The sequence below is a fragment of the Ranitomeya imitator genome, chromosome 7 (genome assembly GCF_032444005.1).
Source record: "Ranitomeya imitator isolate aRanImi1 chromosome 7, aRanImi1.pri, whole genome shotgun sequence".
NCBI classification, from domain to species: Eukaryota; Metazoa; Chordata; class Amphibia; order Anura; family Dendrobatidae; genus Ranitomeya; species Ranitomeya imitator.
This window is the reverse complement of record NC_091288.1, coordinates 28,737,151-28,762,414: the sequence shown is the minus strand read 5'-3', so window position 1 is coordinate 28,762,414 and position 25,264 is coordinate 28,737,151. Positions and strand designations below refer to the sequence as shown.

Genomic DNA, 25,264 nt, shown 5'->3' with positions numbered 1-25,264 from the left:
AATTTTTATTAAATTTCTCTTTTTTTTGCAATTCCTGCAATCTATTGGCTAGAAATGAATACAATGATATTTTTTTTTAGAAATGTATCCTCGTCATTTTGCAGTGATGCAATGTTTTCCTTTAAACTTTACAGTACAAAAGCTCGTAGCACAATAGTATCAATAAATCTAAATATATAAAACTGCATAATATAGTAATGTCCGAATAGATATAATCATTTATACCTAAGATTAGCAATATTCAGAGCATCCATGTTGTACTTTAATGCAAGCTTGTTTTAGAGAATCACACTGAAGTCTTTTCTATAATAAAGTTGGAAAATCTAATTCAAAGTTGAAAACAATTTCTCATGAACATACTGATACACTTTTTGAGAAATTAAGGAAAGTAGCAAAAAAAAAGAAAAATAATAATGATCATTACAATACAATAATTCATAAATTATGGCTTTTATAGCCCAAGGAATTTTAAGGGCAGAATTAAAATATATATATTTAATACTATAGCTTTACTGTATAGATATATAACATTTGAATAAAAATTGAAAAAACAAGATGGGTAAAAATTTACCCAAATATCATAGATATAACTCGTCAAGTCAAACAGTTATGCAAAATGTATATTGTAAGGAGAGATCATTTAAAAAAACAAAAACAAAAAAAACAAGTATTAATTTTTTGTTTGTATTCTTATAGGACAATAAAGGAAACTAAACATTCAGAAACGAAAAGACTAAAGAACATAATTAAAAACAGAAATTCTAATTAATCAGATCTTTTTTGTTTATTTTATTTTGAATTCCTAAATTTAAAAAAAAATGCTTCCAATGGAATTATTTGCACCGGTTTGGATGGAAAACAACAAGTTCAGATTAAATTGGATATAAACTTTCTGCAATGGTTCAGAAAGTCAGGAAGCATTATTTTTTTATGATGTTTCTTCTTTTTAGATCTGAAAAATAGATACTTGATCACCGCACTTTACAGTTTTAGGCATAATGCACACTGCCATGTTACTTCTTTTAACAATCCATAATTATTAAATAGAACCAATTCAATAAAGCTGGTGTACTTACTTTGAAAATGGCTGTACAAGCCTTATATTAACATGAGTACTTTTGAGTCCAGCAAGAGCTAAACTCATAAAATGATTATTTTAATAGTAGGCAAAAATAAATTTTAAAAAGGATTAAAAAGTCGTAATGACATGGATTTTCCAACGTAACTACACAAAACATCATCAGGTATTAGACATCTATTTAATAATGTATGCAGCTTGTATGGGAAAATCCGGTGACAGATTTTAATATATCCGGGGTTGACAAGTGAAGGATGTAGATGAGGCAGGTGTACTTACTTTGAAAATAGCTGTACAAGCTTTATATTAAGATGAGCACCACTTCTGAGTCCAGCAAGAACTAGACTCATAAAATGTTTATATTAATAGTAGATAAAGTTATGAAAAGGGTTATAGAGCCATAATTACATAAGTTTTCAATGTAAGCACACCAATATCACCAGGTATTAGAGGTCTATTTAATAATGTATGCAGTTTGAATGGAGAAATATGGTCACAGATCCTAATTTAAAAAAAAATATATATATATATATATATATATATATATATATATATATATACATATATATATATATATTACAGACCAAAAGTTTGGACACACCTTCTCATTTAAAGATTTTTCTGTATTTTCATGACTATGAAAATTGTACATTCACGCTGAAGGCATCAAAACTATGAATTAACACATGTGGAATTATATACTTAACAAAAAAGTGTGAAGCAAAGCACCTTTTGCTTTGATAACTGCTTTGCACACTCTTGGCATTCTCTTGATGAGCTTCAAGAGGTAGTCACCGGGAATAGTTTTCACTTCACATGTGTGCCCTGTCAGGTTTAATAAGTGGGATTTCTTGCCTTATAAATGGTGTTAGCACCATCAGTTGTGTTGTGCAGAAGTCTGGTGGGTACACAGCTGATAGTCCTACTGAATAGACTTTTAGAATTTGTATTATGGCAAGAAAAAAGCAGCTAAGTAAAGAAAAACGAGTGGCCATCATTAATTTAAGAAACGAAGGTCAGTCAGTCTGAAAAATTGGGAAAACTTTGAAAGTGTCGCCAAGTGCAGTGGCAAAAACCATCAAGCGCTACAAAGAAACTGGCTCACATGAGGACCGCCCCAGGAAAGGAAGACCAAGAGTCACCTCTGCTTCTGAGGATAAGTTTATCAGAGTCACCAGCCTCAGAAATCGCAGGTTAACAGCAGCTCAGATAAGAGACCAAGTCAATGCCACACAGAGTTCTAGCATCAGACACATCTCTACAACAACTGTTAAGAGGAGACTTTGTGCAGCAGGCCGTCATGGTAAAATAGCTGCTAGGAAACCACTACTAAGGACAGGCAACAAGCAGAAGAGACTTGTTTGGGCTGAAGAACACAAGGAATGGACATTAGACCAGTGGAAATCTGTGCTTTGGTCTGATGAGTCCAAATTTGAGATCTTTGGTTCCAACCACCGTTGTTGTGAATTCAGCTTTTGGGCTTCCTCCGGTGGTTGTAGAGGGTAATGCAGTTGTGCCTGGACTGCAGGAGTGGACAGGTGTATCTACTAATTGCAAAACTGACTGGGGTATATAGCTTTGCTGGATCCTTTAGTCAGTGCCAGTTGTCCATTGTTCTGGAAGGATTCACTTCCCTGCTGGTCTCTCCAGTTTGCTGTGCTTTTCTACAAAGTCCTGGCTTTGTTTTTGCTGTCCACCTGCTGTGGACCTATAGTTCTGTGCATATTCATATTTTTGTCTTGTCCAGCTTTGTCTGTGAAGGATTTTTTGCAGCCTAGCTATTTCTCTGGAGATGCAGATATACCCCCCATGTCTTTAGTCAGATGTGGTGATCAGTATTTTCTGTGGTGGATATTTTCTAGTGTTTTTATACTGACCGCATAGTACTCTGTTCTATTCTTTCTTTTTAGCTAGTATGGCCTCCTATGCTAAAATCTGATTTCATATCTGCGTATGTTATTTCCCTCTCCTCTCACAGTCAATATTTGTGGGGGGCTATCTATCCTTTGGGGATTTTCTCTGAGGCAAGATAGGTTTCCTGTTTCTGTCTTTAGGGGTAGTTAGACCTTAGGCTGTGCCGAGGGGTCTAGGGAGTGTTAGGTACCCCCCACGGCTACTTCTATTTGCGCTGCTAGGTTCAGGGTTTGCGGTCGGTACAGGGACCACCTTCTCCAGAGTCCGTCTCATGCTGCTCCAAGGCCACAAGATCATAACACACCGTGTCTTTTTGTGACACAGAAAAGGTGAACGCATGGACTCTACATGCCTGGTTCCCACCGTGAAGCATGGAGGAGGAGGTGTGATGGTGTGGGGGTGCTTGCTAGCGACACTGTTGGAGATTTATTCAAAATTGAAGGCATACTGAACAAGCATGGCTACCACAGCATCTTGCAGCGGCATGCTATTCCATCTGGTTTGCATTTAGTTGGACCATCATTTATTTTTCAACAGGACAATGACCCCAAACACACCTCCAGGCTGTGTAAGGGCTATTTAACCAAGAAGGAGAGTGATGGGGTGCTACACCAGATGATCTGGCCTCCACAGTCACCAGACCTGGAATATAAGACATAATTTCAGTTGTTTTGCACTTTTTTGTTAAGTATATAATTCCACATGTGTTAATTCATAGTTTTGATGCCTTCAGTGTGAATGTATAATTTTCATAGTCATGAAAATACAGAAAAATCTTTAAATGAGAAGGTGTGTCCAAACTTTTGGGCTGTACTATATATATATATATATATATATATATATATATATATATATATATATATATATATATATATATATATATAGGATGACCCAAGTAATAAGTAAACCGGCAACCTTATAATTAGAATTTCTGTTTTGAGAGATAAAACGTGATTGGAAATATAGTCGGATGGAAACGTATTTACAATCTATATCCAAATAATAGATAATCTGAAATAAAACTTTGCCCTTATAGTTTAGCTTTCTTATGATAGAATTACTAGTCTTAAAAAATATTGGGGGGAAAATAATGCCCCTTTTTTCCTTTTTAAGATTATACAATATAAAGTAATATTCATGCCATAAAACTATATGCAAAATATGCACACTATTATTGCATGCTTGATGTGATACTACATGCCAATTATTAATACTTCAGTCCTATAAAGACCGTAAAAACATATTAGGTCTCTTATCAAAGAAGCACTATATATACAATAGAGTCCTGACTGCCATTAAAACTGCCGCAGAGTACAGGTTTTCCCTTATAGGAAAGACAGGCTTTTGTATCTCCACACGAGCTGCACCGGTACAGTTCCTTGTATATGTTACGGACGCCTTTTCCACCCTATTTTATAATTAATGCCTAAAAAGTTTTTGTTATGTAAATCGATCAGAATTCATTTTCCTTAATTTTGGTGGCAAATTTCCATCCATCCTACCACCAGACAATCTCTGAAGCTTTGGCGGTAAATCTGCTACTGATTGGCTCATCGGATCCGAAATCATCTTTGTTGTCTTAATGACCAGTTTTTCTTCCGAGTTGCCCGGAACCGAACTTATTCGTTGAAGTTTCATCGGCAAGTCCCCCATGCTGTAAGCTTTTTCAGAAGTGGTAGAACTCATTCTGAGTAATTTTTTGGGTAGGTCCTCTCTGCCAGTCATTTTCTGGAGTTTTGAGGGCATTTTTGTGCTAACGTCGTCCAGACTATCCAAAGTGTCTACAGAATTATTTTTTTCCTTCAGGTTGTTTACTGCTGGTGCTATAATTGGTGAAGATATAAGAAGCATTTCCTCCTGTTCTTTCACGCTATAAGGTGCGGTGGGAACTTCAAATGTCGCGTGGAACTGTGAGTAGTCTACTTTGAAGAACCCTTCTTCTAGGGAGATCACAGGAAAAAAACGATGGCCCCACAAAACTTCGTCCTCCGTGTACGATGTCCGTGCTTGACAAGTCATTCCTAGAATTAGAGGAGACAAATGTTAAATATAAAAACATTCTCAAAGTGTTACCTTGCGTTATCAACTTTGATGGTCCTTTGAATAAATTTTTAGAAGAAAATGTGGATATTCAAAGAAGTTATGATATTTAAGAAAAATTCTAAGATGTCCATGCCAATTGTTGCTATCCTATTGGATAACCTTCTACTTAAATTTGCCTAATTTTTAGATACATTTACATTTGAGACTAACTCATTTAGCAAAAAACTTAAAGAGTTACCATCGGATTATTATTTTTTTTCCATAAATCTATACTACAGGTAAAAATAAGAAACTTTGTAATATATCCACTTTTTTCTCCTTCTCTCAAAATTCTCAATTAATGGGTAATATCTATCTTTAGTAAACACAGACTTCCCCATTACTGAGATAGAAGATGACAGTTGGTGCTCATAAAGTTCTATGGAGAATGTATCTAGCTCCTCCTCTCTCCATAGAACTTTAAAAGCACCAATTGTCATCTCCTATCTCAGTAATGTGAAAATCTGTCTTCACCGAATAAAGGTGTTATCCATGACTTGACAATGAAAGATCAATCCAGGAGGAGAAAGAAGCAAATTTCTCTGATAAGATACATTACAAAGTTTCCTATTTCCATGTGCCCTATTGATTTATAGGGGGGAAAAATTAAGCCATGGTTACTTTTTAAAGCAGTGTGCACACATTGCTGATTTTTCGTGTTTTTTTCGTGTTTTTTCGCTAAAAAACGCTATAAAACCACAAAAAAGCATACATTATGCATCCCATGATTTAGAATGAATTCCGCAATTTTTGTGCACATGATGTGTTTTTTTTTCCGTGAAAAAAATGCATTGCGGTAAAAAACGCAGCATGTTCATTAATTCTGCAGATTTTTTGCGGATTTCCCACTATATAATGCATTGGGAAATGTTCGCCAATAAAAATGCACCAAAAATGCGGTGAAAACGCGCAAAACCGCATGCAGATTTCTTGCAGATTTCTTGCAGAAAATTTCAGGTTTTCCTTAGGAAATTTCTGCAAGAAATCCTGAACGTGTGCACATAGCCTTAAGAGTTATAAACTCCCTGTCAGAATGACCTCACTCATGGATTCTAATTTAACTCATTTTTCTGGAAGCAAAATACAACACAGCACAGAAACTATAGAAGGCAAAAAGTGCAACATTTTTAAAGAAAACCAATTGCAAAAGTTTTTTTTTAACCAAAAATAGTTGTTTTTCAGTGTCAAAAACATGCAACTAAAGGTCTCCATATCTTATAAGTTATATACGGTATATCATATTTACACCAAGGATTTAGGCACAGATTCTGCTTCTAAATCTTGACAGATTCTGTTAGAATTTTATATTAATTTTATTAATGTTATGCCCTATTCGCATGCTCCATAAAAAGAAATCTACAGATGTAAAAAAAAAATTACAGCGTGTTCATTATTGCAACGGATTCCGTGTTGAAAAGCTGTAGATGAGCGCAATTGAATTACAAAGCGAATCTTCCTGCCGATCGCTCAGAGTTTCTTCAGACTTTTTCTCAAAGCCTTGAAGATGCAGACCGGAAGCTGAGCGATGAGTGAAAGTAACGAATGTGGATTCTTTAAAACATACGGCAATCGAGCAAATTAACATAAGCAATCATCTGCAAATCATCTTACTGTCATCCTAAAGCTCTGTTCACACCATGCCATGTTTTTTTTTCTCCTCTCAACAGAACAGGTTGCATCAATGAAACATCGGTTGCTAATCACATCATCTATAGATGACAAATTCTTTTGTGTTTAAAAAGAAATACTTTGTAACATTGAAAAATAAAAAGTAGAACATATACAAAACGTTCTTCCGACAGATCCCAAAACTCGGACGAGAACATACTTTCTTGCCATGCCCAATTATAGGAAAGATTCCGGCAAGTCTTCATATCATTAACTAATATCATGTCTCCAGGTATCTTCCATCTGACCTACCTACTACTTAGAAACCTCGCATCTGGCTGTAGAGCAACTGGCTTCAGCAGGGGCTCTCCTTCATTACTTTGTCAAAATCCCACCATCTTAGCAATAAACCCAAATTTCTCCAGAACGATATTACATAGTAGACTATATACAATATAACAAAGATGAGACAAAATTCAATTCTCCAGACTTGCTCGACGTTGGGAAAATTGATTTACCCCGATTGTATTTTACTGCATGCAAATTGGCTTGTTGGTAAAAGTTGTTCATTACCTCTGAAGTCTTTCCAAAGTCAACAGTACTGTAAAAGAAAGGGGTAAAAAATAAAAAATATCTTCCACCTCACCTGTCCTGGTGCTGGAGTTCTCCGCCAGGTCCTCCATTTGGTCACTTCCTTCCTCTTGGTCTAGTCTTCTCTTCCATCTTCACTCTTCTTTGCTCTTTGGCACCTCCGCCCATAACCAGCACTCATTAGATGTCATGACGTACATCATCCTTCGATGTCATGACATCAATTGAGGCCTTGTCAGCTCCGAAAGGTACTAATGGTTAAAGATGGAGAAGAGAAGACTGAAGCAAGAGGGAGGAAGCAAACCAGTGGAAGACTGCCAGGACAGATGCGAGTCCATTGAGTTTAATCTATTATATTTGACCTTCCAAGTTCTAGAAAGAATCAAGAAAAAATTTTGTGTTTGGGGAAAAAAAATTGGGGGGTGAAATAATATATGTTAGCACAATATTTGGCCAGATCAGCTGCCCGAGATTGAGGTATAGTGGTAGTAGGTGCAGATACATTTGAGCCCCGATGCCTAAGGGAACCCAAAGACTTCTTTGACACATCGCACTCAAATATTGGTGACCTTTTTATGGCTTTGCATCAGGGCTGAAAAGTTTCAAGCTACTCCTCTACCAATACTCATTATTTCAAAGTATTACAGTATTCCCCTCAACTAAGTGTGAACCATTTTTACTGGTTTCCAGTGACTAGGCGAGACGTTCATCTTTTTGAATTACTAAACCATTGGAAAACTTGAATTTCTTTCCCATCCATTGCACTGATTTTTTTGTAACTTCCAGGCGAACGTCTGCATTTTAGCGGCAGATTATACAACTATACGATACAATTCCCCAGGCTAAGTTTTTCAAATATTTCAGTCATTGTAATTGATCCCTTGACGATTTGGTTTAAGACTTTAATTTGCAGCAATCTGTGAACATAATTATCTTTTATTGCCGTGAAGATGTTTAAAAACAATTTAATTGCTAACAAAACACTGTAGAAAATACAGAACAAAAAATACGGTATATATTTGTATACGGAGGCGCATTAAAGATTTTAGTTTACATAAAGGTGAAGGGTCTCATGATGTGAGACATATTGACTCATGGGTTCATAAGTGCAAAAAAAAAAAACCAAAATCATTGCATTGCCATATAATTACACCACAGCTTTCACAAAAATGGCAAGTGAGTTTTTTGCATGCCCCATTTAGGTCCAATTTGGAATTCAATATATTGAAACTTTAATCCAAACATTCACTTACCAACATATCCATTAAAAATGAATTTGAAACTGAAAACATATTTTCTGTCTATTTTTTAATATGTCTTAAACTGATCCCATGCTAAGTGATCGGGAATGGTGACATAGCTCTGGACCCAAGGTAAGTAAATAAAGCTCAACTTGACAGAAAAATAAAAAGGGGGTTAAATGGTTGTTATACTTTCAGAAAACTTGATCTCAATTGACAATGGTCTAAATAGAAAAGCTGTGCATATCTAAATATATATATTTTAATTATGTTGCCTTACCTCTGAACAAAATTATACAGTGACGAGCAAAAGGGTAACAATGTTTTGAACTTTTGACTTTCAGGCTCCATATCTCACCATCTACTACTGCATTGATCATGAGACTACTATCTTTTTATAGACAATCATCTTGGCGATCTCATACATAAATTTGACTTGTAACTATTTAGCATATGATTAATTATGCAGATTCTTCTCATGTCACTGCATTGTTTAGTGTTTTGCTCCTGGTGGTGGAAAAATATTTTTCTTCCTGTATGCTACAAAATACAAGCGGTTCTCATATTCCCAATAGCTCAGTGTGTTATTAGGTTGACTCCCAAGCGAAAGGTCACTGGTTCAAATCAAGGAGCAGCCATGAGGACGATTTCCCAAGAAAAGAGAAACAGCATCTTGGTCTGCAAATGTCAAACTGCAACATGTCAGTGACAGTTGGAAAAATATGAAATGAAGTCCACCCATTCATTCGAAAGCCAAAAGGTGGGCGTCCAGGCAAAATATTGGAGACAACAAGTTGGCTCATCCCAAGATCTATCAGTTCTGGTGCGACAAACACTGTAGTGAAGATGGCTTGTATGCTTCGCAACAGTGAGATTACAGACGTCCTTGCAAGCATGTTACATAAGTCTGGAATGGTGGCTCAATAAAGGTGAAGAAGCCTTAGTTTAATATAGTCAGAAGAAGCGTCGGCGCGATTATGCAAAATTGTACAAAAAAAGTAGACAGCAGATTGAAAACAGGTGATTTGGAGTGTTGAGACGAAAGTGAATAGACTAGGCTCTGATGGGTGCAAATGGATCTGGAAGAAATAAGGGAAAAAGGGGCTAGCAGATTGAGAAATTGAAGGAACTGTCCAGTTCAGTGGAGCAAGACTGATGATATAGGATTGTTTCACAGCCAAAGCTGTTTGATACTTGAACAGGATCTATGGTGGTTTCAATGCTGAACTACAAGTGAGTATCCTACAAGACGAGTGAGTACACTCGAGTACTATGGGTGTGAAAAGGATAACATAATGTTCCAGCAGGACAACGACCTGAAGCATATGTCGAGATTGGCAGAGAAATGGTTCAATGACAATGAAGTAGAGGTGCTGAATTGGCGCCACAGTCACCAGACCTCAACCCAGCGTGTTGAATAAAATTCAGAAGTGTTTATTGAAGAATTAAAAAGTCGCACCAGTGTACATGGGCAGAAACAAATGTGCAAATCTAGCGTACTTGTTTCGGAATTTAATCCTTATTCATTCAATGGTGTAGCACCGCACAAGTCATAACATCTGTTGAGGCCAAATACCCAAAAGAGATGCTTAGGATTCGAGTGCTGGCCATGGACTTTTGCTGGTCCGGCGGCCACAGTGTATAGACATGGATGATTAAACTTGGTCCTGCAAAACGTGCTCCTTAGTTCTAGAAACTACACCTAAACTCATTGTGAAAGTTTACTTACAAGTTAACTACATGTGGTGAGTGCAGTCAAGAAGACCATGCTTTTCTATGGGTTTTGTGCTAGATGTTTCTTACAAGCATGTACTAGTTTTTGGTGAAATTATAGACTAGTAGATGCCTGAAACATGCTTAAAAAAATTGCATCACATATAACATTTCCTACATTCCTAAAAATATATGTAATTCCTATTCATGTATAGCATTCAGAACCAGAAGACGTTCATGCCCCCATTTTGTTTCCGCAGTCATGATTCGAGAAACACATAACATAAAATGTTTACTAACATAATCGGTCCTGCAAACTCTCTCCTACTGGGATAAACCTCTGGCCAATTATTAAACCAAAGATAATTGATTTCCCCGTGTTAAAAGTAATTTCTCCTCCGGTACTAATTAAATGCTCAGAATCTTTCACCGAACCATATGTTTTTTCCACCACTGTGAGAGAATCGGGAGACAACGTTCCAATTATCTGTTTATAAAGGTCTCCGTTTCTAAAACCTATTATAATTGCACACCTTCTGGCTTTTGCAACCTGTTTGGGGTCTACGTTCTCACTGGGGTATACGTCTTGCTCAACAATTACGCATGTGTTACATTGGCGTCTTTAGTTCTAAGAGACAACAATTGACTATGCAAGTGGAAAAAAAAAGACCTTTAATTACGAAAAAAATTCTACCCCTTGATACATTTCATGCTGAGCTGTTTACGCTGTTTCTAGTGATCGGAAATACACAACAATCAACCATTTGGCAGCTCGTTTGTTCTAGACCCTAGCCGCTTCTTGCTGTGACTCGTGACTGTCAACTTATACAAGTCCACCATTGGATTGAATGTTCACGGAGAATAAATAATTACTCAAATTTTTTTTTTTTTACGTTGAGCATCATTATTCTGGACAAGTACAACTGTTTACCGATGAAATGCGTAGAGCGCAGGGGGTTTATTCCAAAATCAGACCTTAATCAAGCATAATATTTGCTGTAGATTAACGTATTCCCACCAGTTCCCTGCAGCCATTATAAACTTGTTATCTGTTACATGATATGATGAAATAAATATGGATAATCAATGGTATAATTGACCTAGTTTATCTTTTGATGCTTCCCATCTGCCGCTGTTGTTTAAGACTGTGGCAACACAAAGCGATAGGTTTAATATCAATGGAGATTAAATCTCAAACATAACTGGTTAGTTATCTAATAAAAATGTTGCTATGTTTGTGGAGATCAAAAAATTTTGGCTCCATCAACTGTCTCAAGATAATAATAATAAAAAAAAAAAAAAAAAGAAAAAACACTTTGGGAGATGTAAATGGACAATATTGAATTTGCCAGCCAAAAGATGAACCTCACATGTGCTTATTTTTATAACACTGTTGACATAGTGGTAACAATAATAGACTACGCAGGGGCAAATTCAATTTTTGGTAAGGGAATCTTGTTATAGAGCACTCTAACACCTGCTCATTTAGGAGTCATGAGTCCAGTGGGTGGTATTATTAGTGATTGACAGTCTTCTGTGTATAAGTGTGTACAGAGACAGAGATAGCTATTAGTCACTGATAGGACCACCCCCTGGACTCAAAATCAGAATAAGCGTGAATTATAATGAAAATTTATATTAAATCTTTTTTTCCCACAAATTAATTATCAATCTATTCAGCTTTTCTTGCTATACACCCTGCTCCTCAGAAATCGTGGCAAAAATTCTGTTATGGAAATTTGGTTTGGATAAATCTATCCCTGTGTGTGCTGCGGCCGTTCCCAATAAGACTGAGTATTTTGAGCGCTCAAGAATGAGACTGCACAACATTGTGACAATAACATTCCATCAATACTGATCCTTTATTGTACATACATATTTTTATAATTGCATATAGAAAGGAGTGGTTAGGGGTGGTTAGTTAATTACCATATTGTCTAGCTCCTCTGTTATTGGTTATCTAAATATATATGGAATATTGTGATTAATGCACATATGAATGCTGATTAAGCAACTAAAGTGTAGTTGTCTGCATCTTTCTGCATCTAGGACAAAGTTGAGAAATCTGATCATCACTTTATACATCTGGCATTGTTCTGCTTTTGCCTGGAAAACCCCATAAAGTCTGGCTTATATCAGTTTATGTCAACCATTTTAAGCCATTGATTATAATATATATATATTAGCTGTGAGTATATATGAGTATAGAGGAGTATACATGCAAGTGAGATCTACATCTGGGGAAAATGTGTGTAAATGGGTTAGTAACTGGCTTAGTGATAGAAAGCAGAGGGTGGTTATAAATGGTATAGTCTCTAACTGGGTCGCTGTGACCAGTGGGGTACCGCAGGGGTCAGTATTGGGACCTGTTCTCTTCAACATATTCATTAATGATCTGGTAGAAGGTTTACACAGTAAAATATCGATATTTGCAGATGATACAAAACTATGTAAAGCAGTTAATACAAGAGAAGATAGTATTCTGCTACAGATGGATCTGGATAAGTTGGAAACTTGGGCTGAAAGGTGGCAGATGAGGTTTAACAATGATAAATGTAAGGTTATACACATGGGAAGAGGGAATCAATATCACCATTACACACTGAACGGGAAACCACTGGGTAAATCTGACAGGGAGAAGGACTTGGGGATCCTAGTTAATGATAAACTTACCTGGAGCAGCCAGTGCCAGGCAGCAGCTGCCAAGGCAAACAGGATCATGGGGTGCATTAAAAGAGGTCTGGATACACATGATGAGAGCATTATACTGCCTCTGTACAAATCCCTAGTTAGACCGCACATGGAGTACTGTGTCCAGTTTTGGGCACCGGTGCTCAGGAAGGATATAATGGAACTAGAGAGAGTACAAAGGAGGGCAACAAAATTAATAAAGGGGATGGGAGAACTACAATACCCAGATAGATTAGCGAAATTAGGATTATTTAGTCTAGAAAAAAGACGACTGAGGGGCGATCTAATAACCATGTATAAGTATATAAGGGGACAATACAAATATCTCGCTGAGGATCTGTTTATACCAAGGAAGGTGACGGGCACAAGGGGGCATTCTTTGCGTCTGGAGGAGAGAAGGTTTTTCCACCAACATAGAAGAGGATTCTTTACTGTTAGGGCAGTGAGAATCTGGAATTGCTTGCCTGAGGAGGTGGTGATGGCGAACTCAGTCGAGGGGTTCAAGAGAGGCCTGGATGTCTTCCTGGAGCAGAACAATATTGTATCATACAATTATTAGGTTCTGTAGAAGGACGTAGATCTGGGGATTTATTATGATGGAATATAGGCTGAACTGGATGGACAAATGTCTTTTTTCGGCCTTACTAACTATGTTACTATGTTACTATGTTACATGATATATATTTCTATCACAATTCAATGCTACAAGTTCCCCTTAAAGTGGACATTTTTCTGGATTTTTTTAAATATAAACAGAATAACTCCTTTAAAGCGAACCTGTCAGCAGGATTTTGCTAAGCAAATTACAGGCATTGTCAGGTTGGTGCTGTTACACTGATTAAAATTATACCTGGGGTGAAGAAATCCGTCTTGTGGTTCTTGTGTAATCAGTGTTAGAAGTTTTCAGCTAATAATATGCCCGTGCTCCAGAGCGGGACTGTAGGCAGAGTTTTATCTTCCTGCTCTAAGCCAAAGAAATCAAGGAAAGTCCTGCCCACAGACCGCCCGGAGGCACAATCATGTTCCTCATCATAGAGACAGAAAGAGACAGACTGTTTGTGCTTCGGGGCGACCTGTGGGCAGGTCTTTCCTTTGGTCCTTTTTGGTTTCACTGGCGTAGAGCAGGAAGATAAAACTCTGCATAAAGTCCCATTCCAGAGCACAGGCATCTCATTAACTGAAAAGTTTTAACACTGATTACACAAGAATCACAAGACAGATTATTTCATCCCAGGTATAATTTTAATTAGTATACCACTGCCAACCTGACACTGCCTGCAGTTTACTAAGCAAAGTCTTGCTGACAGCTTCACTTTAATCGCTGCTGCACTGATTCTTTTTATTCGGTGAGCCTCCAATTAAAAATTATGTCACCCCCATTCTCCCCCAATAATAATGTTTCAAAATTTCATATATTAACCAACTGGGTGTATACCACAGAATTGCCCTTTGTGGGCATTTACTTTTTCTCCTTTGATGTTGACCTATCAAAATATGACCACACCTACAGAGAAGTTCTGTGGTACACGGCCAGTTAGTTGAAGGAATAAATTTCACCTTTAATAACTGGGGGCATAACTCTGCAACGGAAGGGCACAGAAGAAAAAGAAAAACTGTTCCAGAATCAGTGGAGCGGCACCATTTAAAAAAAAATCAAGTGAAATTATGGTATATTATATGTATGTATATAATGCTGCCACATAATTAAGGTTTGTAGTCGTTCCAAGTCTCGGGTAGCAAGTTATTAATGGCTGTCTTCTTCAGCAGGGTTGAGTGAGGCCTTCTGTGTGACTTCATAAGTTGGATACCCCTGAGGTAACCATTGGTTATAGTGAGAATAACACTAACTCCCTGTCTGGGGTGCCGTATCTACTGAGATCTGAGCTATGCCCTCGGTAAGATGAATGCATGGTGTCATTTTCCAAAACCGAGGCAAGATTTTAACGAGGAAGCCATTTCTGGCATGGCTTCCATGCTATTGATAAAATATAAGCAGCTCCACCACTTGGTGTTTCATACATACTTTAGAATATTCCCATGCTCCTTATGAATTATATTTTTTCCTCTTCTAAATCTAACGTTGCGTTGCGGTCAAGAAAGAGCAGCTGAAATATTAAGTGTCCGCGAGGTCAAAATTGATAGCTGCCCGAAGCACGGCAAAGTCTGAAATAACCATAGCAACCTGAACTCCATAGTAACCCCAGACACTAGAGATCAGCCAAAGAAAAATGTTAAATAGCTGAAAAAGAACAAGGGATGCAATCTACATTTATACTTTGTGCATATGACACAGTTTTGTAATGCAGAGTACAGGCCCACGGTATCATGGAGATGGTGCTGTAACATTGCCATGTCTTCAATTTATTTCCTCTGGACTACTGCCTCTGTGCCGTGCCTGCTTGGCTTTCTCTGCCAAAGGGATGTGTAACTATTAAAATTAACATCTAAACAACTTGTTTCTTCAGAAATGAGCCAGACACTTGGGGGTTTGCACTGAGATTTTATGGATAAGCTTAGTGTTTCCAAGGAGGGAGAATTTAATGAGAATTTCCCTCATAAATAAGAAAAAAAGTGCTTAAAGTATTCCTGTCTTAGGATTGCTTGATAGTAGAATGTGATAGAGAGAGAGAAATGCTGAGCTCGGTGATATATTTAGGTTCACATGATTTAAAAACCAGAGTAAAAAGGAGAGTAAATGATGACAGGACTCTTAAGAAAGACACTAAAAGTCCTGATGACTCCGCCCACACAGAATGATTGACATCTTTGTCTGTATGCACTAAAGGTACCGTTACACTTAACGATTTACCAACGATCACGACCAGCGATACGACCTGGTCGTGATCGTTGGTAAGTCGTTGTGTGGTCGCTGGAGAGCTGTCACACAGACAGCTCTCCAGCGACCTACGATGCCGAAGTCCCCGGGTAACCAGGGTAAACATCGGGTTACTAAGCGCAGGGCCGTGCTTAGTAACCCGATGTTTACCCTGGTTACCATTGTAAATGTAAAAAAAAAACACTACATACTCACATTCCGGTGTCTGTCGCGTCCCCCGTCGTCAGCTTCCCGCACTCACTGTGTCAGCGCCGGCCGGCCATAAAGCAGAGCACAGCGGTGACGTCACTGCTGTGCTTTACGGCCGGCGCTCACAGTCAGTGCGGGAAGCTGAAGGCGGGGGACGTGACAGACTAAGCGGCCCTGCGCTTAGTAACCCGATATTTACCCTGGTTACCAGTGAACACATCGCTGGATCGGCGTCACACACGCCGATTCAGCGATGACAGCGGGTGATCAGCGACCAAAAAAAAGGTCTTGATCACTCCCAGCGAGCAACGATCTCCCAGCAGGGGCCTGATCGTTGGTCGCTGTCACACAGAACGATTTAGTTAACGATATCGTTGCTACGTCACAAAAAGCAACGTTATCGTTAAAGAAATCGTTATGTGTGACGGTACCTTAAGGCACAGGAAAGCTGTCAATCAGCCAGTGTGGGCAGGGTAAATCAGACTCTTAATGTCTCTCTTAGGAGGGCAGGATAAATAGGACTCTTACTGTCTTTCCTAGGAGGGCAGGGTAAATATGACTCTTACTGTCTCTCCTCATAAGGGAAGGGTAAATAGGACTCTTACTATCTCTCCTAGGTGGGCAGGGTAAATAGGACTTTTACTGTCTCTCCTAGAAGGGCAGAGTAATAGGACTCTTACTGTCTCTCCTCATAAGGGAAGGGTAAATAGGACTCTTACTATCTCTCCTAGGTGGGCAGGGTAAATAGGACTTTTACTGTCTCTCCTAGGAGGGCAGGGTGATAGGAATCATACTGTCTCTCCTAGGAGGGAAGGGTAAATATACTCTTACTGTCTCTTCCTTGAGGGCAGGGTAAATAGGACTCTTACAGTCTCACCTATGAGGGCATGGTAATAGGACTCTTACTGTCTCTCTTAGGAGGGCAGGGTGGATTGGACTCTTACTATCTCTCCTGGGTGGGCAGGGTAAATAGGACTCTTACTGTTATGGACCTGGTGTGACGGGGTGTACGGCAGAGCGAGAAGGGACAACAGGCCAAGGGATGATTCCACAGATTTATTGTCAAGAACGGTGGAACAACACATGCAGGTAGATCTACAGAGTCCACAATTAGTCCAACGGAACAGGTTCGGGGGCACCTCCCGATAATCCTTGTGCCAGGTAACAAAGCAATAGTCCACACGAGTCCAAGGGATCCCAAAACAATCCCACGAACGACGAGATATGTCCTCAGCTCAAGTCTCGCCTCGTTCGCTTCCGCAGTCCCAGATGGACATGGGGTCTTGCCTCAGCTAAGAATCCCCACTCCTTCTCCTTCAAGGATCAACTCACATCTGATCTCAAAATAAGAATGGATTGTCTGAGCTCCTGGGATCCGCCCATGAAGGGGGGTAGGGGTCACACATTCTATTCAATGGTTGGGTCCACCAGAAGATTCTAGACTGGTGGGCTCCGCTTAATCTATGTAGTATGTACATTTGACTAGCCACCTGCTGTGAGGAAGAATGGCTATTCCTCCACTAGTGATGTTGACAAAGCTTAATTACATTAGAGCTTAGGGCTGCAAGTATTGGGGGAAGGAGACATATTGCTACAGGTGAACTCCCAGCACAAGAGAATACATAAATTACAGCTAATAGAAACCAGAGAACAGTTACATACATCAAATGGCATATTATTCAAATACAGGACAGGGCAAAAGTACATATCATGACACCTGGTGGTTAGGAGCACCCAAAACGACCTGATGGTTAAACTTAACAAAGGACAAGCTCTGGGAAGTGGGAGCTCTGCTGACCGCAAACCCTAATCCTATCACACACACTAGAAATAGCCGTGGAGCGTACCTAACTCTCCCTAGATGCCTCTTCACAGCCTAAGAGCTAACTAGCCCTAGAGAAAGAAAATAAGACTTACTAAACAGACTGAGGATAGGAAAGGTAACTTTGTGGTCAGCTCAAAAAACTACAAAAAGACCACGCAGAGTGTGCAAAAAGACCTCCGCACCGACTCACGGTGCAGAGGTGCCACTCTGCATCCCAGAGTTTCCAGCAGCAAGGCAAAATCATGATAGCAAGCTGGACAAGAACACAATGAACAAAAAATTAACTAGAAGGGACTTAGCTTCTGCTGGAGTAGACAGGTCACCAGAAAGATCCAAGAGCGAACTGAACCAGTACAAGAACATTGACAGCTGGCATAGAGTAACGATCTGAGTGGAGGTAAATAGAGCAGCCAGCCAATGAATAAACTAGGTCACCTGTGGAAGGAACCTCAGAAGCAGCAGCTCCACCCACAGCCACCAGAGGGAGTCCATGGACAGAACTCGCCGAAGTACCATTCATGACCACAGGAGGGAGTTCGATAACAGAATTCACAACATCTTACTGTCTCTCCTAGGAGGGCAGGAGATAGATAGGACTCTTACTGTCTCTCCTAGGAGAGAAGGGCAGCACGGTGGCGCAGTGGTTAGCACTGCAGCCTTGCAGCGCTGGGGTCCTGGGTTCTAATCCCACCCAGGACAACATCTGCAAAGAGTTTGTATGTTCTCTCCGTGTTTGCGTGGGTTTCCTCCGGGCACTCCGGTTTCCTCCCACATTCCAAAGACATACTGATAGGGATTCTAGATTGTGAGCCCCATCAGGGACAGTGATGATAATGTGTGCAAAACTGTAAAGCGCTGCGGAATATGTTAGCGCTATATAAAAATAAAGATTATTTATTTATAAGGGTAAGTATGGCTCTTACTGTCTCTCATAGAAGGGCAGACTAATAGGACTCTTAAGGTACCTTCACACATAACGATATCGTTGCTTTTGGTGACGTAGCAACGATATCGTTAAGGATATCGTTATGTGTGACAGCGACCAACGATCAGGCCCCTGCTGGGAGATCGTTGGTCGCTGAACAAAGTCCAGAACTTTATTTCGTCGCTGGATCTCCCGTGGACATCGCTGGATCGGCGTATGTGACACCGATCCAGCAATGTCTTCACTGGTAACCAGGGTAAACATCGGGTAACTAAGCGCAGGGCCGCGCTTAGTAACCCGATGTTTACCCTGGTTACCATCGTTAAAGTAAAAAAAACAAACGCTACATACTTACCTACCGCTGTCTGTCCCCGGCGCTGTGCTTCTCTGCTCTGGCTGTGAGCGCCGGGCAGCCGGAAAGCAGAGCGGTGACGTCACCGCTCTGCTTTCCGGCCGCTGTGCTCACAGCCAGAGCACAGAAGCACAGCGCCGGGGACAGACAGCGGTAGGTAAGTATGTAGCGTTTGTTTTTTTTACTTTAACGATGGTAACCAGGGTAAACATCGGGTTACTAAGTGCGGCCCTGCGCTTAGTTACCCGATGTTTACCCTGGTTACCAGCGAAGACATCGCTGAATCGGCGTCACACACGCCGATTCAGCGATGTCAGCGGGAGATCCAGCGACGAAACAAAGTTCTGGACTTTCTTCCCCGACCAGCGACAGCACAGCAGGGGCCTGATCGCTGCTGCCTGTCACACTGGACGATATCGCTAGCCAGGACGCTGCAACGTCACGGATCGCTAGCGATATCGTCTATTGTGACGGTACCTTTACTGTCTCTCATAGAAGGGCAGACTAATAGGACTCTTACTGTCTCTCCTAGGAGTCCTTTCACAGTTTACTTCTTTTAATTGTACCTCAAATCATATAAATCCCATTGCATGGCATACTGCTAACATAGGCTGCACTCACATAGAACAGTACAGAGCACCAATTTGATGTCCAACTAGGGGGACTAAAAATAAAATATTAATTAACAAATATTTTTATAAATAAAAAAAATCACACCATCTCTTTCTAATTCAAAAATAAATAAAAAAAATTTTTTTCAGAATTGCCGAGGCTGCAAAAGTCTGTACTATAAAAATATAAAATTAATTAACCCAAATGTTATATCACAGTAAAAAACAAAACACCAAATTTGAAATGTTTTGGTCACCACACCTCCCAAAAAAAACATACATGCAATGAAAACTATGGTAATTACTCCGAAATGGTATCAATAACAAAGAGGCTCAGACAGGGTAAGTCCCATACACAGATTGTTTGAATATAGGCTTTTTAATTGAGGCCAATATTCAATTTGCCGCACTGAATCCCCCCACCAAGAAAGACATTTGTGTTGGAGACTTATGCAACAGACAATGCAAAGTTGTCAAATTAATTATGTAATATACTTCATTACTTTATTTTGCTTTCATTCTTTTCCAAACAGCTCCTTTAGTAGCTGCTTTAAATTGCTGCTCAGCAGGAATCTATGCTCTATATTCAAACAGTTTGTATACAGGAATTCCCCTGTCTGAATATGGGAATTGGGAGCAAAGAGAGTCAGACAGGGTAAGTCCCATACACAGACTGTTTGAATATAATAGACAAATATTTGTCAAGCAGCAGTTAACAGCTGCTTCTAAAAGAGCATGAAGTGGGTGTTGATCACCGCAGAATAGTGATTGATAGAAAAGGAAAGAAAGTAAGATAATGATGTATATTTCAACAATTTTTAACTGTGAAAAGTCAGGGGGGATAATTAAATGAAAATATTTTACTTACTCTTTAATTTCCTGCCCACAGTCCCTCGGGGTTTTGACAGTGACCTAGCTTATGTCTCTTATTTGCTATAATTTTTGGTTAGATACAATGGTAAGTCAAACTTATGCTTCCCGAATCACATTTTAGTTATCCTTGGTAGGTCCACACTCTAGTGCCCCAGTTCCTAATCCCATATAATATTTGGGTAAATCTAAACCAAGAATTCAAAACAGAAAATTTTACTTTAAAAAAATCACTTTATTTCTAATAAATGAACCATTCCGGCTGCTCCTGAAGGTTCGAGGATGGATACGCCGTGCTCCTTTGCCTGTGATCTGTGCCACCTCCGTACACAAATGTAGCCCCCGCTTGAATTCCTACAGTACCTGGCTGGAGCTAGTAGCATGAATGTTATAATGGGCCGTGGACCGGATCACAGGCAGCGCTATTTGACACGGACTCTCTATTCCAAACAATGTAAATCGTTTGGCTCTTTAGACATGTCTGCTGGGATAGATAAAGAAAATATTATTCTCTGCTCACGCTGGTAGAAACTCATCTCTGGAGCTGAAGATGTTACATAAGTATTACTACACTCCACTTGCCGTGAGTCAGGAGCTCTTTGAAAAATATTCAGGAAAATGGAATTTATTTCGAAGACCCAACGAGAGGCCGAGAAAAAAAGAATAAACATGCTTTATACAAAAAAACTCAAGACCCCAGTTCAAAAACAGGATGGGGTCTCCTTAAAGTAAATAACTGTGAAAAAAGGACATTTATTCTTAAAAGGGTTTTCCATTGCCATAAAAGTTAATCTTAGAGAGGAACTGTTACTTTGCGGCAGCGTGAAATTTCCAAATGGAGGCAGGTCACTGAAAAATCAGTGACCTATAAAAACACAGGAGTTAGGCAGAAGAAGAAGACCCAACCACGCCAGGCCCGCCCTGATGTACAGAAGACATCATCAGAAGAAAACTTAAAACCATGATAAAAAAAAGAACCACTGATCGGATTCCTTCAGCAAAGGTATCAATTTAATCAGTGTAATAGCGCCATTATGGACATATCTTTACTTTATAGTGCTAAATCCTGCTGATGGGGTCTCGTTGAGATTGATTGGTTTATAATAGTAGTGATGAGCGAGTATTCTCGTTACTCGAGATTTCTGAGCATGCTCGGGTGTTCTCCGAGTATTTTGGACATGTTCGGAGATTTAGTTTGTGTCATCGCAGCTGCGTGATTTGCGGCTGTTAGACAATCTGAAAACATGTGGGGATTCCCTAACAAACAGGCAATCCCCACATGTATTCAAGCTGTCTAGCAGTTGCAAATCATGCAGCTGCGGCGACACGAACTAAATCTCCAAGCACGCCCAAAATACTCAGAGAACACCCGAGCATGCTCAGAAATCTCGAGTAACGAGCATACTCACTCATCACTATTTAGTAGTGGAGAACTCCTATACCTTTTTACTGGAATTGCTTGGTGGTCTAGGACAGGAAAGGAGATACAAGTGTTTGCCAAGTTTTAAACTTATCCATAGAAGCTGGCATTATTTACTGATCAGTGGGGATGTGATCAATGGGACCCCCAGTGATCCAAAAAATGGGATTCTGCAGAGCCTCTTCTAAACTAAACAGAGTTTGAACATGTTTCATCTTGGCTCCATGAATTCACTTTGAGATTGCTGGAGACAGCTGAGTACAGCAATCAGGCTATCTCCGGTGGTCCCATGAAAAATATGAATGGAGTGGTGGTGGACCTTCACTCCATTCAGAAAGGAACCTGCAGATCGTAGTTCTCAGAATAGACGGGGATCCGTTATCCAATGAATAGAGGATAACGTTAAAATTTGGCAAAAGTCCTTTAATGGTAACATCGGCGTAGAGCAGTGTTCCCCAAGTTCGGTCCTCAAGAGCCACCAACAGGTCGTGTTTTCCGTATTTCCTTAGTATGGCCCAGGTGATGGAATAATTGACTGTCTAGATGATGGAATTATTACCTGGGCAATACTAAGGCAATCCTGAAAACATGACCCGTTGGTGGCTCTTGAGGACCGAACTTGGGGAACACTGGTGTAGAGCTAGGGCACTAGTGATGGGATTAATGAGATTATTCCTGGTGATGTAGGGCAATGAAGGATTTAATTATAGCATCCCTGGTGGTCCAAGGTCATGCATTGAGTTGCAGAGAGTTTTCCCATCTCTTTACGTAATGGTATGTTATGATTATGCCTTCATTTTATGAATAGGGATCAATAGGAATCCGACATCTGGAGACTCCACTCGTAGCACTTGTGCTGTCTTCACTTTTTACCCCTACACAGCGGCCCTTGACCAGGCAATGTGGCCAGTGGCAATACTCTGCACAGGAGCATGGCAGGTAGAGCCCTTTGCATTGGACAAGTAGAAGGGGAGTGAGCATTGCACCCCCTTATTGTCAGTATTGGCTGGAATTCCAAATATCTGTCCCCCTCTCCAATACAATATATATATATATATATATATATATATATATATATATATATATATATATATATTATCGCTTTATTTTTCTGCATTGAAAGTTACAAATTCCTTCTTTTCCCACTTAATCTGTATATTTCTATGTAACCACAACATAATTAAACGCTTCAGCATAAAAATATATATATATACCGTAAGTGAGAATAGATCTTCATATATAGCAGCAGATTTATAAAAAGAAGCAAATAGGAGCAAGAAAAGAAGAAATATGACCAAATCTCCAATACAGTACAGAAAGCATATTTAATGCTCTCCAATGCACATTGCTTTGGCAACAATACACTGGCAGACATCTAACGGCAGATGTATTTCTACACTCCGAGTGCCAAAAAAATTGCCCAACCTTGCTTTAAGCTAAATTTTCATAGCTAAAATAAATTACATTTTAAGTAACTAAATATTCATCAGCAATTTGGTATTATTAAAGATCATTTTCCACTAAAATAAATCTGGAAGTGGCTTTTTTTGTGAATAATTTTAACATTTCGGTTATTTCTTCAATGCCTTGGTCTAGTACACAGGTCATGGACAATAGGTGGTGACCACCAGGGATCTAATGACAGTCAGTGTTGTGCCCATAGAAGTTGTCAACCCTAAATTGGCAACTTTTTTTTTTTTACACAGGGCAATAAAATGATCGTTTTAATAAATCTATTTCAATTGTGGATTATAAATTAAATGGAAAATGAAGGACCCCCCTCCTTTAGGTGTAATTTTCCAGGCTCAAATTATATGACAATATTTCACTACATCCTCAAATATCATATTTTCAATGTTTCACTAATGAGTTTGGCAGGGATATATATTATCCATTTTAATCAGATCCAGATTCTACATCCATATAATTATCCCCAGCAGTCCGCGTCTACTGAAATCGCTTTACAATAGAGGTTTATGCCGTTTTTGTACTTTTTCACTTGTAGTTAAGAAAAAAGGTGATCTTCAAACACACACACTATCCGTGCAGCATATTCAGAGGGTTGATTTTTCATTATTTCTATTGCTAAGCTGTGAGATGTGACGTTCCTTCACTATACAGATTTACACCCAAATGGTTGTCGCTGTACTCCCTGCCTTGGCTTTTACACAGGCAATGACAGGCTCTGATATACTATGTCATGTACTAGAACTATGGGATGTGATTGCTGCAAGGCATGATGGGGAAGCCCGGCCAGTCACTCCTGAGGTCATGTGAGCTTTCTCCGTCTGATGCAATCTTCCACATTGTGCTAAATAGTGGCAGGTATTTTGGACGATTTTGCAGAAATCGAGTAGCAACTTGTCGAAATTGCAAAGTCTGGCAAATTTCCTATTTTTCAACACAGTTTGATGCACATCGAATCTATTCGCTCATTGCAAGTCTTTTGTCTCCCTTCTATAAATTGGCTAGGGAAAAGTAAGGCTGGTTTCACATTTGCATTTAAAAACGCAGCGTTTTAAACGCAAACGCATGTGGTGAAAAAAACGCATGTAAACACGGTAAAACGCTGCGTTTTTTAGACGCATGCGTTTTTGCATGTTTTATTACAAACGCCGCGTTTTGACGCGTTTACATGCGTTTTTTCATGCGTTTGCGTTTTTTTAAACGCATGATGAGAAGTGTGTGACAGCTGCCAATCATCAAAATCAACAAGAAAACCCACTATAAACAGAAATAGCTAGGGTTGGGTTAGGGTTAGGGTTTGGATCCCTAGTAACCCTAGGGATCCTAACCCTAACCCTTACCCTAACCCTAACCCTAAGTGATCCTAACCCTAACCCTAACCCTACCCCTAACCCTACCCCTATCCTTAACCCTAACCCTAAGGGATCCTAACCCTAACCCTAACCCTACCCCAACCCTGACTAGCCATGTGACAGGTACTTGGGTGTGGTTACACCTATGTAAAGGAGGTGTGTGTAGCACATGGTAAGAGAGAGATTGAGTGAGTGTCTGTCAGGGTGGACACACTTCCGTGTGTCCTGGCAGGACACTGCAGAATGGCCTGTGTGTTGGACGGTTCCAAGTGGGGACGTCCTGGAAGCACACAGAGACCATTCCAGGCTGGAGAGCCTGCATGCTGGACATAGCACGGACGGTCAGTGTTGGAGGCTCCTGGGAGTGGAGTTGTCCTGGAAGCACCTGGAGACCGTAGACCTGGCCGGTCGGTGTTGGAGGCTCCTGTGAGTGGAGTTGTCCTGGAAGCACCTGGAGACCGTAGACCTGGACGGTCTGTGTTGAGGACCTGGGACTGAC

The 25,264-nt window shown here is 39.7% G+C and overlaps 1 protein-coding gene across 1 annotated transcript in view; it reads right to left on the bottom strand.

Annotated features, from left to right (window-relative positions):
• Positions 1-3,887: 3,887 nt before the first annotated feature.
• The window catches only part of KCNJ3 (potassium inwardly rectifying channel subfamily J member 3), a 266,397-nt gene continuing 245,020 nt past the window's right edge, over positions 3,888-25,264 (bottom strand). Inside the window, exon 3 of the mRNA XM_069732957.1 lies at positions 3,888-5,013. Coding sequence (XP_069589058.1) covers positions 4,433-5,013 — 581 coding nt within the window. The 3' untranslated portion in view covers positions 3,888-4,432. The remainder of the gene's footprint in view (positions 5,014-25,264) is intronic.